General features: G+C 35.6%; 2 protein-coding genes across 2 annotated transcripts; one reads left to right on the top strand and one right to left on the bottom strand.

Moving 5' to 3' along the window:
• The first annotated feature begins 609 nt into the window (after positions 1–609).
• On the top strand, positions 610–5770 carry mRpL10 (mitochondrial ribosomal protein L10). Its single transcript, XM_090171468.1, has 5 exons — positions 610–725; positions 804–991; positions 2162–2308; positions 2371–2548; positions 5486–5770. Exons 1-5 carry the CDS (start codon positions 692–694, stop codon positions 5698–5700), a joined length of 762 nt encoding a protein of 253 aa, XP_090027594.1. The 5' UTR covers positions 610–691; the 3' UTR covers positions 5701–5770.
• Positions 5771–6614: 844 nt separating this feature from the next.
• Positions 6615–7829, bottom strand: LOC149947509 (tetraspanin-4-like). Its single transcript, XM_090171895.1, has 3 exons — positions 7748–7829; positions 7344–7688; positions 6615–7282 (listed from the first exon to the last, which is right to left on the bottom strand). Exons 2-3 carry the CDS (start codon positions 7641–7643, stop codon positions 6836–6838), a joined length of 747 nt encoding a protein of 248 aa, XP_090028021.1. The 5' UTR covers positions 7644–7688; positions 7748–7829; the 3' UTR covers positions 6615–6835.
• Between the last annotated feature and the right edge of the window lie 6918 nt (positions 7830–14747).

Here is a 14747-nt window from a genome sequence, read left to right as displayed (position 1 = left end):
GCTTTTCTTACTTCCGTTTCCCATTTATGAAGTTGATGACGCGTTTTTCGTCACCAGTTGGGAGTAACGTACTTAATGTCATATCCCGTGAACAAGATTTCATTAAAGGAAATACCTATTTGTCATACTTATGAATAATTGTGTTAGATATGATATTATGACACAAATAGATATTGGTTAATTACAGTCTGTCGCCTAGAGATTGCATCGTCGCAAGTGTTGGAACAGGAAATTTGGGAGAAAAGGGATACAGCAGACGCTACATAAGGAGTGGCACCGAAGACCAACGTTTTGGAGCCGCAAAGTCACCTAGAAATTTATTGTCAAATTCCATAATTCATCATTATCTTTCCTTAAAAGTGTTTGATTTTTAATAGGCATTGGCTGCACCGTAAAAAAGACTGTCAGCGGAGATTGCTACGACACCGTTACCTAGCAGTTCTAAAGACTAGAAACAACTCGCCAAAGGTGGTCACTCCTTAGCCACGTTATGATTTATTTGGTCTGTGGTGGAACAGGTCAAAATAAAGTTGAGATAAAACGACGTTTCATAATTGTTTACTTATGATATTACTTTCATAGAATTATATATCAATTTCAAAATTACCGCTTTTTTGTAACTCTATAATAAAGTCGAGCTCTCCAGATGGAGCCGTAAACGCTGAATTTGGAGAATAAGAGGTTAATCAAAATGGCAGCGTCCAACATTTGTCAGATTTTCAAAGGTAAAATATTTATAATTTATTTTTTATTGTGGTAATGAATTTGTTCAATGTTATTTAATGAATATATGTATCAATTAGGCCTCAAGTCTACTAGAATAAATTATGTACAAGTACGCAATCATGTTAGAATTCAAAGCAGAAATCCCAGAGATCCTCATTTCGAAAGAAAACGAATGTTGGAAGTGTGCAAGCCCGTTTACCCAATTGACAAACGTCCACCCTGGGAAACTTGCAGCAATATCAAGCTCGATGAAGAAGCTAGAAATGTATTTATTCTATTCTTACGGTACGTTCAATAACTAGTAAACGTAAAATCAACGTTGAATGAAAAATAAATCAACTTAATAGCGTTGAGAATCGTGATGTCATCAGTTGTTGAATCGTAGCGTTTAAATTTTTGAGAGACGGCAAAGTCTAAATGAATATCAAGCTCAACGCTGCACTGTGATGTTGAATTTGTTGAGCAACCATTGGGCATCATGACGTCAATACCAGAGTACTGAAAGTCATTCAACAACTTTCAATGATTCAATGCCTACTCAGTTGACTAGTTACTGAACGTGACCCTAGAAACTCATTTATATCGATATTAAGCTCTCTAAGAGTAGTATCAGATTGGTTACGGGCCTACTTTTAGGTCACTTCCAGCTAAATACCCCACATATGTATCTGATTGGCATCAGTGAGAGTCCTATTGATGCCTTTCAGAGGAGGAAACTTCCTCTCATGTCCTTAGTGTCGGTGATTTTTATGCATCTTGGTATTCACAGACTGGAAATGAGTGATCTTTCCTATATATCAGCGAAGCAAATCTTGTGCTTCGTTTCGGAGACTGGGCTTTTCCATATCTAAAAGGCTGGGGCTGCACTATGGACCTATGGTCGAATTACTAAGTTGGGTTTGACCCAACCATTGAAAGAGTGATAAAAAAACGCGAATAAGTAGAATAGTGATAAATAATGAAAAAGGATAAAAAAAGCTAAACCCTAAACAAATTTGAAGAAATTTAAAAACTTACAAATAGTTCATAGCAATATGTCGTTGAGCAGACAAAAAGACGTGAATATCGGACTAAATAGATCTTAGAGTGAAAAACTAAACTAAATGAAATGAAATAGCCAGAAATTCCAACGGTAGACTGGTTTTGGCCTATTTGGGATTCATCAGTACAGTACGGGAAATCTCGCTTGCGAGAAACTAAGCCTAAACATAAAAAAATTCAAAACACATTATAGACTATTCCACTTATTCGCGTTTTTTATCACTCTTTGCTATGCAGTCCATAGGTGGTTCCTCTTAACTTACCAATCACCCAACCCTACTAATAATAATAAGCCAGTAAAAAAAACATGTAGTGCTAATGTACCTAGTCTTTTTATTCAATTTAAATGTAATTTTAAGAAATTATGAACTATATTAAATTTTTAATACTTTAGAAAGGAGAATTCATCCACCCATACCATCAGCTACTGGCACAGAGATTCAATGAAGAATTTAATTCTTCAGGAATGATTTGCTTTTATCACGTGAATCCTCTGGGTGAAGAGGAGAAGAAGAAATTTAGGAATATGTTAATGAAAGAGGTATTATTTTTTAATATTTTTCATTTTTAATCTTTTGATGATTCTGAGTTCAAATTTTATAGGAAATGTTTTTAAAATTCTATGCAAATGAAGTAATTCACTTGGCACTGCATGGCACAAAGTATCAGTCATTATTTCATCTATATCCAATACCAGGAGCTATAGTGTTTTGCAAAGAACCTTTACAAATTGCAAAACTTTTGTCACTGAACCAGAAAGCTCCCAAATTTCTCATGTTGGGTAAGATTTTAAATTTTTTAAGTGTTTTGAAAAAATTCAGAGCTTTTAAAACGCGGTTCTAGAGTGGTCCCATCCAAAAAATTGTGTTATACAGGGTGTCCACTAAAAAACAAAAAATGATCAATAACTGAAAAACGTTTTTTTTTATTTCAATTTTCAATGGAACATTCCTCTTGCATGGCCATTTATTAGTGTAAAATTGAATGACCTTGAACCATGTCTTGAAGGTCAATCAAAAACTTCCTGTAGAACTATTGGGTTTAGGGATTTAGTTCCAGTTAGAAAGTTGTTGCTCGCGATATTATTAGCTCAAATAACTTTGATTTGACCAATCAGAAGCCGAGAAATTGAAGGTTAATGAATTCAGTGCTTCATAATAAAATAATCTGATTAGTTTTAATGTGACTCAATCAAATAAATACTGAGTAGTTTACAATGGTCCAATTCGGCCACCGTCGTCTACGGTACATGCTTGAGCTTGTTTAACAACGGGATTCATAGTATTGTTCAACATTTCAATTGAATTGTTGTCATGACAACCAATCTTACAGAAATCAGGTTCAATTCATTAACCTTCAATTTTTCGGCTTCAGATTGCTCAAATCAAAGTTATTTGATCTAATAATATGGCGAGCAACAACTTTCTAATTGGAACCAGACCAGTAAACCCAACGCTTCTCAAGATAGTTTTTGAACAACCTTGAAGACATGGTTCAAGGTCATTCAATTTTACACTAGTAAATGTTCCATAGCAATTTTAAATAAAAAAAAAACGTTTTTCAGTTATTTATCTTTTTTTGTTATCTAGTGGACACCCTGTATAAATGTACCGACCATTCCTGCACTATCAACTCAACCATGACCTACCCAGATAATTTTCTCTAGAATGGCGCCTGGAGTCTGTTATTAATAATGATCTGCAAAAATCGAAAAATTAAATCAAGAAGTGGTAAAGAGATTGTCATATTTATGGGGTCTCTCTTGCAGTCAAGAATGATACTGGGTTGTTTGCATTCGTAATACGAATGACTACTTCCATTTTCCAGACTAGTCAACCAAGATTCACTCTCAGGCCAGATGAAAGAGGGTGAAAGGCAATAGAAAATTACATGGGTCTCTGCAACCTAAGGAGCTTGGGTTTGGAGAAGCTAGGTACCTCTCCAGGGTTTCTTCCCAAAATCGTGTACTTATGTAATAATGGTAATAATTGAGCCTGAAATTATTAAAAATTGTCATTCTCCTTACTACCTAAATGGTAAAAATGCACAAACAGAAACAAAAGGTGGTGCCTTGGTTATTAGCTTTATAAAAAAAAAAGAAGAAATAATCTTAAATTTTGGTTGTACCAACAAATTGAGGAGAATTGAAAATGGTTAGAACAAGGATCCTGTAGTGAGTAATTCGAAAAGCCTGTATAAGATTAAAAATCTTCAATCTCTCAAGGACAAAGTCCAGCACAATCAAGGCGAATCTAATAGCGTTTTCCATTGGGAACCTCCGAGCACTCCCGGAGTGCTCCAAAATCAAAATCGTATTCCATTGGAAAAAAGGGGCAACTCCGAGAGGGAGGATCGACTTCCATTGACCAAGGTACTCCCTCCCGGAGTGCTCCCGGCTGCCCCAACTCAAGAGTCGGAGGGAAACAAAAGAGTGCTCCGAAAACGTTTTGTATTTCATTGGGAGCTACCAGGGCGAATCCTCCGAGCGCCTCCTACAGAGAGCAGTGACGTCATTCAACAAATCCGGATCACACTCGGAGGTTCCCAATGGAAAACGCTATAACTCTGGCCAGTATAGAGATATTTCACGTCGTCTGCTTTCCCTAGCTTTGGCAGTGTAATGGTCGCCATTTTGAGCGGGTTTCTCAATACGAAAAAGCATTTGGTGACGTAGACCCCTATACAAGTGAAATATCTCTATTGCTCCCACTTTTGAACTCTTGCCACCACCCTCCTACGCATTGTAAGACGGCCACCTGTTTAAAGGCATTTAAAGTCGCTCAATGACTTGGTCCTAGGGTGCTGCCTTGGGTACTTGCCTAGCTGATAATAATTATCCTTTTTTACTCTTTAAAGCATTCTTGATTAAATTGGAAATTGTTGAAATGACGTCACATAGGCGCGAACATAGGAAATATAGTGCCATCATAAATATTACATATAAAAAAAAACTACGCACGGCTATAGTGGTCTATTACTACTAATGATGGTGAGAATGGCCTAATATGTCGATTTCAAAGACAGTAGGTAGGCTACAATTTGTTTCCGTCTACCTTGTGAAGACGCGCTTCCGTCGTCTTCTAAGTTTTCTTACACGCTTTAAGGGAAGACGACGTTCTTATGAAGGGAAAATGAGCCTTCACAAGATAGGGGAACGAAATCGCCCATCAACTTTGGAATTCAAATCCCCCTTGATGGTGCGTTTGAAGCCATAAATAAGTGCCTGTTTTCTGGTGACGATTAAAAAGGGTTGTACTATTGTGCGGGTACGCAATAAAATCTGAAATTGACAGTATCTTTGAATTTTACCCTCATCTACATCTAGATGCGACTTAAATTTGAATCATACAAAATATAGGTAAATACCAGTACGAAATTTCATTAAAACAGGGGTGCCTATTAAGGGCCAGATTAAAGTCCGAAAAATTTAAGAACTGTCTAAAAAGGAAAGGGCTTTGAAAATATTTTTGGAGATGAGCTCCTTCTTTGAAATAAAATACCAAGTTACAAATTGCCTAATTTTGGGAAAAATTATCATAGAAAACCGCCCTGAAAAAGACAAGGAATTTTAATTTAAAAAACCAATGACATCCCTGTAAAATGCTATTTACATTTTATAAGAACGACGAACCAACGTAGTTTCAAAGCCAGTCAATCGAGCGGTTTTTACGGAAGAAATTACGCGTAAAAATATTAATGGTTCGACCTTATTTCGCAGGCGGTCTTATTGAGGATCACCTTTTGAGCATGGATGACCTCAATCAACTGAGTTTGATACCTAGTATCGATTACGTACGAGGTCAAACGGCTAGTATTCTGGCCCACGTGGGAGGCCAAAGCATTTCTTCCATATTGGCTCATCAACAAATGATGCTCAGAGCCAATTTGGACCAACTGATCAAGCAACTCAACGAGTCTACCCCCTCTTCGTAGTCAAGCCCCTCAGAGGTGTACTTGTATAAATTGCTTTTGTAAATAAACGGCTAGTTCTGTATTATCCAAATCGTCAATTCATTCAATGTCGGTCGTAAATAAATCCTCTGTTAAGCCTATTCCTGGGTGATCCGCAGGGCCGGATTAACCAATAGGCCGAATAGGCCTGGGTCTAGGGCACCAAGCCTACAAGGGGCACCAAGAGGGTTCGGAAAAGTACAAAACTTTAATCATTTGCTTTTCAAAAAATATTTTCCGGAGTAATTTTAGTAAATGGGTCCACCCCTATGAACCAAAAATGTTTTATTGTCACATTCTCTGACGGACTACCGTCTAGCCCCTGACGACATACTAAATCTGGCAGCAAAATGAATTTTCCTTCCATTTCTCAATTATAAATTGAGGAAGCGCCTAGCTCGCTTCACTCGCTATTGAAAGGGGGGCACCAAAATTAACTGAGGCCTAGGGCCCCATAAAGTCTTAATCCGGCCCTGGTGATCCGTTACTTTCAAAACCACCACGTTTAACATTTCATGAATCTGGGGGGGGTGGTTTTTCGCTGTTCTATTTTTTTCCTAAAGGAACAAAAAACTTTGGATAATTTCTTTCGTAGAGGGGTCAAAACGTATGAGGTTTCGCATTATACCCTCGGGCGCACCTGCTTATTGTTTTTGCGTGTCATATCTCACGATTTCTGCCATTTCACGGAAACCGTGCATACATGTACTTCTATCTTATATCTTTTATTTCAACGATAACATGGTTCATAAATTTATTATCCAAATAAAAACAACAACTATAATATAGTAGTTACACGACTTAGCTGAGGTAATTTACTTATATTTACTTAAAAAAAATATATTGTTGTAAATTATAACATTTTAATTCTGAAAATAATGTAAGTTGTTACAGCAGTATTGGATCATTTTAAGTGGTCACAACGTTTCAACATTTCATATTGTATACATTGTACGTTAAAAAATAATTTTTAGCTACGAATATACCAACAACCTGCTGTTTTCTTTTAAACAGTTCAGGAATAAATAACTTTATAGTACAAAAAGGAAAATTTTGCGTCACACTTTCTTAATTTTGGTGGTAATGAAAAACTTTTAGCTACTTTCGTGGCGCTGGTTTAAATCATTAAGCAAAGTGCGCACGAAAATACCAATGATAATAGCATAATAACAGCCAGAATAATTCCAACGATGGTCAAAGGTCTCCCATGATCCTCGATTAATTCTCTAATAGTGTCGTAGCAGCCTTTGTCGTAAAATCCGCTGGGGGTCATAGTATCGCAGCCCTCATCATCAACGCAACAACTCTTTGGAATTTTATTTATCTGGAAATTTGAATTGTACTTCATCCAGTCGTGAAATGACTTGACTCCGCAACATTTAAAATCTTTCTGAATGTCGTCCCAAGACTTCGTAATTGGTTTCTCGCCGTCAGTAGTGTTGTATTCTTTAATGGATTCCGTCAAGGCGTTAACCAATTTGTCGCCGAGGTTAGCCTTAACGACAAAGGCAAAGATGGAACCCGTAACTATAAATATGACTAGCAGGAGCATTATAATGAAAAACTGTAAATATATGTTCGTGATTAATAATTGTCCATCTGAGATATTAGGCAGTAAAACTTACGGTGACGAGTAGCCATTTGACCTCTTTGATAGCTCCGCAACATCCCAAGAAGGAGATCAAAGCCACAAAAACGCCAAAAGCAATGAGCATCCCAGCGGAAGTCGCGTACACATTCTGTCCCAATAATTTCTCTACGTTGGAACTGTCAACAAGCGTCCATATTCCCATACCGCATATTACGATTCCACCAATGAAGGTAATAAAGCTCATGGCGAACAGGGAATACTTCATAAATTTGCCGCATCCATGTAAATTCGTTCGTAACATGGTGTCGGTGCCGTTATATTTCCGATTCTTCATTTTATCCACTGTCGCAAATGATAGAAAATATCGAAAACCGTCGTCCTAAATCGAAGATTGTTTATAAGACGTAAGAACGTATTAACAGGTAAACTGTTTTTTGCCTTAGGCTTAAGAAGATCAAATTTATCAAATTGACTAAAATAACTCGTGACTTGATGTATCAATTGAAATGTGAAAAACGTGCTTCACATGAAAACTAGAAAGTGCGACTAAACTTAGCAACGTGAAATATAGAACGTGCGACTAAACTTATAGCAACGTATCCAAATTTTCATTAGTCAAAAATCCTCGCAAACTCAGTGAACTTTTTCCAGAAAAAGACATAAGTATTCATACTAAAAACGATACAGGTTCATGCAGTAACTCAAAATGAGTTTTAGCTAGGAATTTTGAATTTTCAGTACACATAGAACGGCAGGGGGTCATTTGACAACGGAAATTTCCATGACCTTGAACCATCTCTTTAGAATTTTCAAATTAAGATGAACTTGAACTCGTGCTTCAAAGTCATTCTAAGTTTATCTCGAAAACAAATGGATTTAGAGAAATGGTTCCAATTTGAAAGGTTTTCATCATGGTGTTTTGCATCGGGTTAAAGTCATACACCCTGTATATTATAGGGGTGCCTCATATAAAGTAACCAAAATGAACCAAAACCCTTCTATACACTATAAATAAACCAAATGACGTAATCCACAGCCAACAAAGTTAGGAACGGTTGCTACGCGTTAATTGTCGCTGCTTATCTAGAATACCTCGGAATTTCATGGAACTTTTTTGTTATGGAAATTACAAATATTTTGTGTAAATTAAGAAAATATCTGAGTATAAGAATGAGTTGAATATGAGGAAAGCTAAATTCAAAATTAGAGGTTTCTTTTATGTTAAGAAATTAAGTACTTGTGTGTCTTCAAATATATTGGAAACATCAGTTAAAAATCCTGAGATATTCTTACATAGCAATGCATACTCGGTCATTAACAAATGATACTCGGAGGCAATTTGGAGCAACTGATCAAGCAACTCAACGAGTCTACGCCTTCTTCGTAGTCAAGCCCTTCAGAGTTCTGGTCATAATCAAGCAAGGGCGTATCCAGGATTTTATTTCAGGGGGGGGGGGTTTGAGGGAAAATTTCAAGGTGGGGGTGCTGACGGAAGTTTCTCTGATTTTTATTAGGCACCCCCCCAGTCATCAGCATTTCGGGGGGGGGGGGTTGAACCCCCAAACCCCCCCTTAAATACGCCCTTGTAATCAAGCCCTTCAGAGTTGTACTTGCATAAATTACTTTTGTAAATAGACGGATAGCCCTTTATTCCCTGAAATCGTCAATTCTTTCGATGTAGGTCATAAATAAATCCTTTGTCAAGCCTATTCCGGGGTGTTATGGTAGCACCCGTCAAACACGTTCTATGTGACGGTAACCTCGCTGTTCTTTGGTTAATTTATTTCACGGAGGGGTCAAAAACGTTTGAGGTTAGGTATTACAAAATCGCGTGCACCTGCTTCTTTTAATTTCTGTGTCATATTTCACGATTTCTGCCTTTTCGCGGAAACCGTGCCTAATTCTACCATAAATCTATTCTTTCGATGATAACTTGGTTCGTAGATTTATTCTCACAATAATATTACGTGGTCTATAGTCTGCTAAATCACAGAGTAGCACACAGCCCCCCCTATCTATTTTCTTGTACTAGATATACAAGAAAATATATAATATCGTGGTTACCAAATCAACGAGGTGGCGCTGCTCAGCTAATGATTTGTTGACAATCATTTTATTTCAATTTTGAATATCGTACAAGTTGCAACAGCAGTGTTGGATAATTTTAAGCAGTTAGACTATTCAACGATTATTTTAGATCATGTCTTTGGTAGCAAATGATTAACATCCTGTGGTTTTTCAAAATCATCTGAGAAAAATAACTTTGTAATACAAAATATTTCAGTTACTTTCGTTGCGTTATTTTATGTCATTATGAAAAATACGCGCGAAAATACTAGTGGGGTCATTCCACGTCAAATCGACAACTCATGCAACCATGGGTCGCCCGATTCAAATGAAATTTAAATCACCTAAACTAGGGACACAATCATGGGGAAATTTAAATTTTTGGCGTAATCGATGCAGCGGTTGCTTAATTAGAGCCCTTCGAAAATAAGTCACTTTTTCAAACTCTTGAAGAATTCATTTTCGCACCCTCAAACATATTGTATAATAAATTGAAGAATATTTCGATGATTACTATGAAATTTTGGATTTTATGGTAATACATAGCGCTGATTTCGAAAACATTGGTGTTTTTTTCAAAATCTTACCGTTTTATTAAAGTAAGTTAAAACTTCGTGATTTTTAATTTCGCTATGAGGGCAAACTTCGATTTTAAATTTTAGACATTCATAACAATTTGCTTAAAATTAGCTTTAATTTGATGAATAATACCATATGTCTAAACTAATTCTAATAGGCGAAATGTTAGGTCAAAAGTTAGTAATATTTTTTCGTTTCTTGTGCATGACGCGGCGCAGGGATTTCATTGCGAAAATTCCCAATGTACCCTACACACGTTTGTTATTTACTACAAAATTGGAGAAGCTACCCATTATTTCATTAATTGCGTTGTCAATTGCCCTATGTCAAACTAGAATTGGCTCGAAGCTTTCCGATACAAAATTTCTTCAAAATGGCGTCCCCCAGGGGTCAGTTATATCGCCCATATTGTTCAACTTGTACATAAATGATTTATCCACTATTATTAATGATGGTCTATATGGGTATGCTGACGATACCCTATTACTCCATGGTGGTAAATGCCTCGATTTTGTGATCCAAAATACTAATATATTATTAGATAAAATAAGTATATGGCTAGAAAAAATAACTTAAAATTAAACTTAAAAAAAACTGAATATGTTATATTTAGTAATATAGGAAAGATAACCACTACTTCTTTAGACCTACATATTAATAAACAAAAAATAAATAGAATAAATTAATATAAATATTTTTGAATTATATTTGATGACCATTTGAATTTTAATTATCATATTAACATATTATGCAACTCCCTAAGAAAAATATGTGGCTGTATATACCGATGTAAACATTTATTGTCACCAAAAACCCTAATAGAATTATACCACGCGCTCTTTTCGTCCAAATTGTGCTACATGTATGGTCTCGGTATATGGGGAAACACATCAACGTATAATATGAATAGCCTTAAGGTTCTACAAAAACGAATGATAAGAACAGTAAATACTGTACCATTTCCAGCCCATACAAAAGATATTTTCTTAAGGGGGAAGAATACGGTAAAAGCCTCTTTTTCGTTCAAGCTGAACGTTTCTGTTTTAACAATTACATAATTGAATTATATTTTTCTTATTAAGTTAAAATACGATATTAAAAGAGTTCAGCTTGAAATAGAGCGAAAGTAGACAATGGCCACCGTAGTCTTCCCCCTTAAAAACGAAATTTTAAATATAGACCAAAATTTTAAATATTCAATGATTATGCATCTATACAGAGGCAATTAAAGTAAACAAAAAAAAACAAATTACCAGACCACACAGCACAAATGTAAATACTAGATTAAAATATACCTTTAAACTCCCGCAATGTAAAACAACCAAAAAATTAACATCAATTTTTCTACAACGGAGTAACCCTACTAAATGCTGTAGCAGAATATAACGATATAAAAAAAATGCAAATATTTTTAACGGAAACTTAAACCATTAATTTTAAATAACGCTATCCAATAAAGAAATCTGAATCTTAGCGTTATTTTAAATGGTACATAAAAATATATCTGATTCTGTTTTTTTTATAGTGTCTAAATTCATAATCATAATATAATTTGCTTTTTGAGACTATTAAGTTTTCTATGTATCGCGGTCTTTTATTTTATGTTATTTTTTGTTTTAATAACCAATTGTTTAATTTACTTTATCTTCACTTAAAAGGCAGAGGGCTCAGAAGTCACTTTGTTGTCTTAGCCCAACAACTCAATTGTAAAAAAATGTTTAAACCACTAATAAATTTGATTTGATTTGAAATGAATCAAGGAGCCTCAACCGTTCATTGTTTTCTAAAAACAGTGATTACTCACATTAAGACCGTAATTCCACAGATCCGTCACGTTCATTACTTAAGTGACGGTGCTGGCTCTCAGTACAAATATTTCAAATTTCCAAACGATTATCAAACGCTGCCTGCACGCTATCGAAGCAGAATTGGTTCATTTTCAGTTTTGAACGAAATATGTCATTCGTTTCTTTAGTACTCTCCGGCAGAATACACAATGTTATCTAAGGGAACGAACACTTGTCTTCTTTCAAGCAGAATGTCATTTTCTTTCTCAACTGTTTCGCCAAGTTGAGCCGCATACCATTCTTTGTCGTAAATCGCTGCTACATAATCGCCAATAGAAACGTCATCAAATTGTAGCGAATCTTCGGTTTGTTTAGTTTTGTAAACTCGTACTTTTGTGGAAAATTGATCGGCAGATATTCGAAACATATTTAGCTCGCTATTAGATACAGGAATAAATTTACGGTGGCTGCGAGTTCCAATAATAGTACACGCATTTGTTACGTAAAAAAACTTTATGCCTGTAATATTTTTATCTGTCTATTGAAAGAATTGACTAGGTGTTAAAATCTGATTGTCTCGCGTGTTTTATAAAGATGCTCTTGAAACTAGGCGTTTGACTGTGCCTCCTACACCATCACACGGGCTCTTTCCGTGAGACGTCGCAAAAAAATTCCATTCGGCCGTTAATCCAAAATCTTCGCTGTGATGGCACAAATTCAAAAAGTTCTTGCAATTTTTTTTCTGAGAGCCAGCACCGTCACTAAAGGAGTGAACGTGACGGATCTGAGGAATTACGGACTTAATGTTAGTAATCACTGTTTTTAGAAAACAGTGAACGGTTGAGACTCCGTGATATACAGAGGCATCATCAGGACCTGATGATGCCTCTGTATAGAGAGCGAAACTAGTCGTCGATTTTAATTTGTTTTTAATTAAAATTTGTATTACGTAAGCAAAGTAGTTTTTAATTTTTCTTTATTTAATTGTTATGAATGTCTAAAATTTAAAATCGAAGTTTGCCCTCATAGCGAAATTGGCCGTCAAAGATGACCCCCCATTGATTAAAAATCACGAAGTTTTAACTTACTTTAATAAAACGGTAAGATTTAGAAAACAAACATCAATGTTTTAGAAATCAGCGCTATGTATTACCCTAAAATCCAAAGTTTCATAGTAATCATCGAAATATTCTTCAATTTATTATACAATATTTTGGAGGGTGCGAAAATTAACTCTTCAAGCGTTTGAAAAAGTGACTTATTTTCGAAGGGCTCTAGTTACGCAACCGCTGCATCGATTACGCCAAAAATTTAAATTTTCCCATGATTGTGTCCCTAGTTTAGGTGGTTTAAATTTCATTTGAATCAGCCGACCCATGGTTGCATGAGTTGTCGATTTGACGTGGAATGACCCAGTGTTGTTACTGTTGTAAGTCGGAAAATGACCGAGGCCGTTTTTCCGAAAAAAAGTTTTCGTTCCATGATTAGTTTAATATGTTGTTTGCAAATTTAAATAAAGTGGACTTTTCGCCTAATTTTTTCGAATCCAAAAGTAAAACTAAACCACTATACTAGTTTAAACTGATTACCAATGTTTACCATTAATGTTTTGTAGTATGTTTACTGATATTAGATATCGATAAAAAGCTAAAAACATTAAAAACCCTTAAAAAGTAATTTATGTTTCATATTTTTATTTTTCCGGTTTGCGGAAAATTTTCCACAATCCGGAACATTTTCTCGAAATTTTTCCGCATTTTATTCCGGAAAATTAACAACACTAGAAAATACTATTAGTGGTACAATTACAACTGCGGCAAATGATTCCCACGGTGGCCTTTGATTCTTGAAAACTATTTTAACGGTGTTGTAGCAACAAATATAGTAAAATCCACCGGGGTGTCATAGTATCGCAGTTCTCACCGTCAACGCAACACCTCTTTGGGATTTTATTTTTCTGGAAGGTTGAATTGTACTTCATCCAGTCTTCGAGTTGCGTGATTCCCCATAATTTAATCTCTTTCCGAAAGTCATCCCAACCATCTGTAATCGTTGTTCTTTTGTCGTCAGTGCTGGAAAGGCTACTCTGGCTACAGGTCGTAGAACCGCGTTTCTTTCCCCAAAAAAGTTTATTTTTCGTTCAAAAAGGTCGTCCTTTTTACTTTGTCGCGTTTTTTATGTATGCACTTAATAGTAGTCCATCTGTGATACTTAGAAAGTGAATCTAAGCGAGGCCAGTAGGCATTTGACCTCTTTGATGTAATTAGTAATAAAATGACCTGCGACTTCAAATATAGGGTCAAAATTAGAGAAAACACGTGGTAATTAGGTTTTCCAAATTGTGCAATAATAACGCTATTTTGCTATAAATGTATGTAGAATTATGAGAAACTAAATAATAAATTGGTTAATATAGCAGTATAATAGAGGTATTAACGAAAACCTCTCTAATTGCTGTCACAGCTTAAATTTAGGCCATGTGCAAGTTTGAAATGGTTTCAAAATTTACATTTATAGTTTTTAGTAGCGTTAGCTAGATATATACTCTCTATATAATTAGCCAGGTGAGGAGTTGGAATTTTAGCCGAGAGTGTAAAATATAGCAAGCAGAGTTATTCCCCGGCTTGTCTATTAAAATGGTTCAAAGAATTATTAAACTATTTTAACAGCTCAGGAATTCTGAAGCACTAGACAATATACGTTACAAAATAGGCCTTTGATATGAAATGTGTATAATTTGAGTTTTGTTATATTTGGGATTGTATATTTTGGTTGTATAAATAAAACCAAAACGAATTTCATGGATTAAACGATGTAGCCGAGTTATAATAATTAATCACAGTGCGCCTCTCGCTGTTGCCAAAAATGTGTAGCTTGTATAATAGCGTTTTAAACGTCAGAATTTCATTTATCCTTCGACGCGTGCGCTATTCGAAGAAAGCGTAGATTACAGTGGTAGTTTAGGAAGGACTAGAATGTTTCTGGGGTTGAACACGTGCATCGAA

Source organism: Leiobunum rupestre, chromosome 4, assembly GCF_980474605.1.
Source record: "Leiobunum rupestre chromosome 4, qqLeiRupe1.1.hap1, whole genome shotgun sequence".
In the NCBI taxonomy this organism is placed as follows: domain Eukaryota; kingdom Metazoa; phylum Arthropoda; class Arachnida; order Opiliones; family Sclerosomatidae; genus Leiobunum; species Leiobunum rupestre.
Note: the sequence above shows the minus strand (reverse complement) of the source record. Positions and strands in the feature narration are given on the sequence as shown.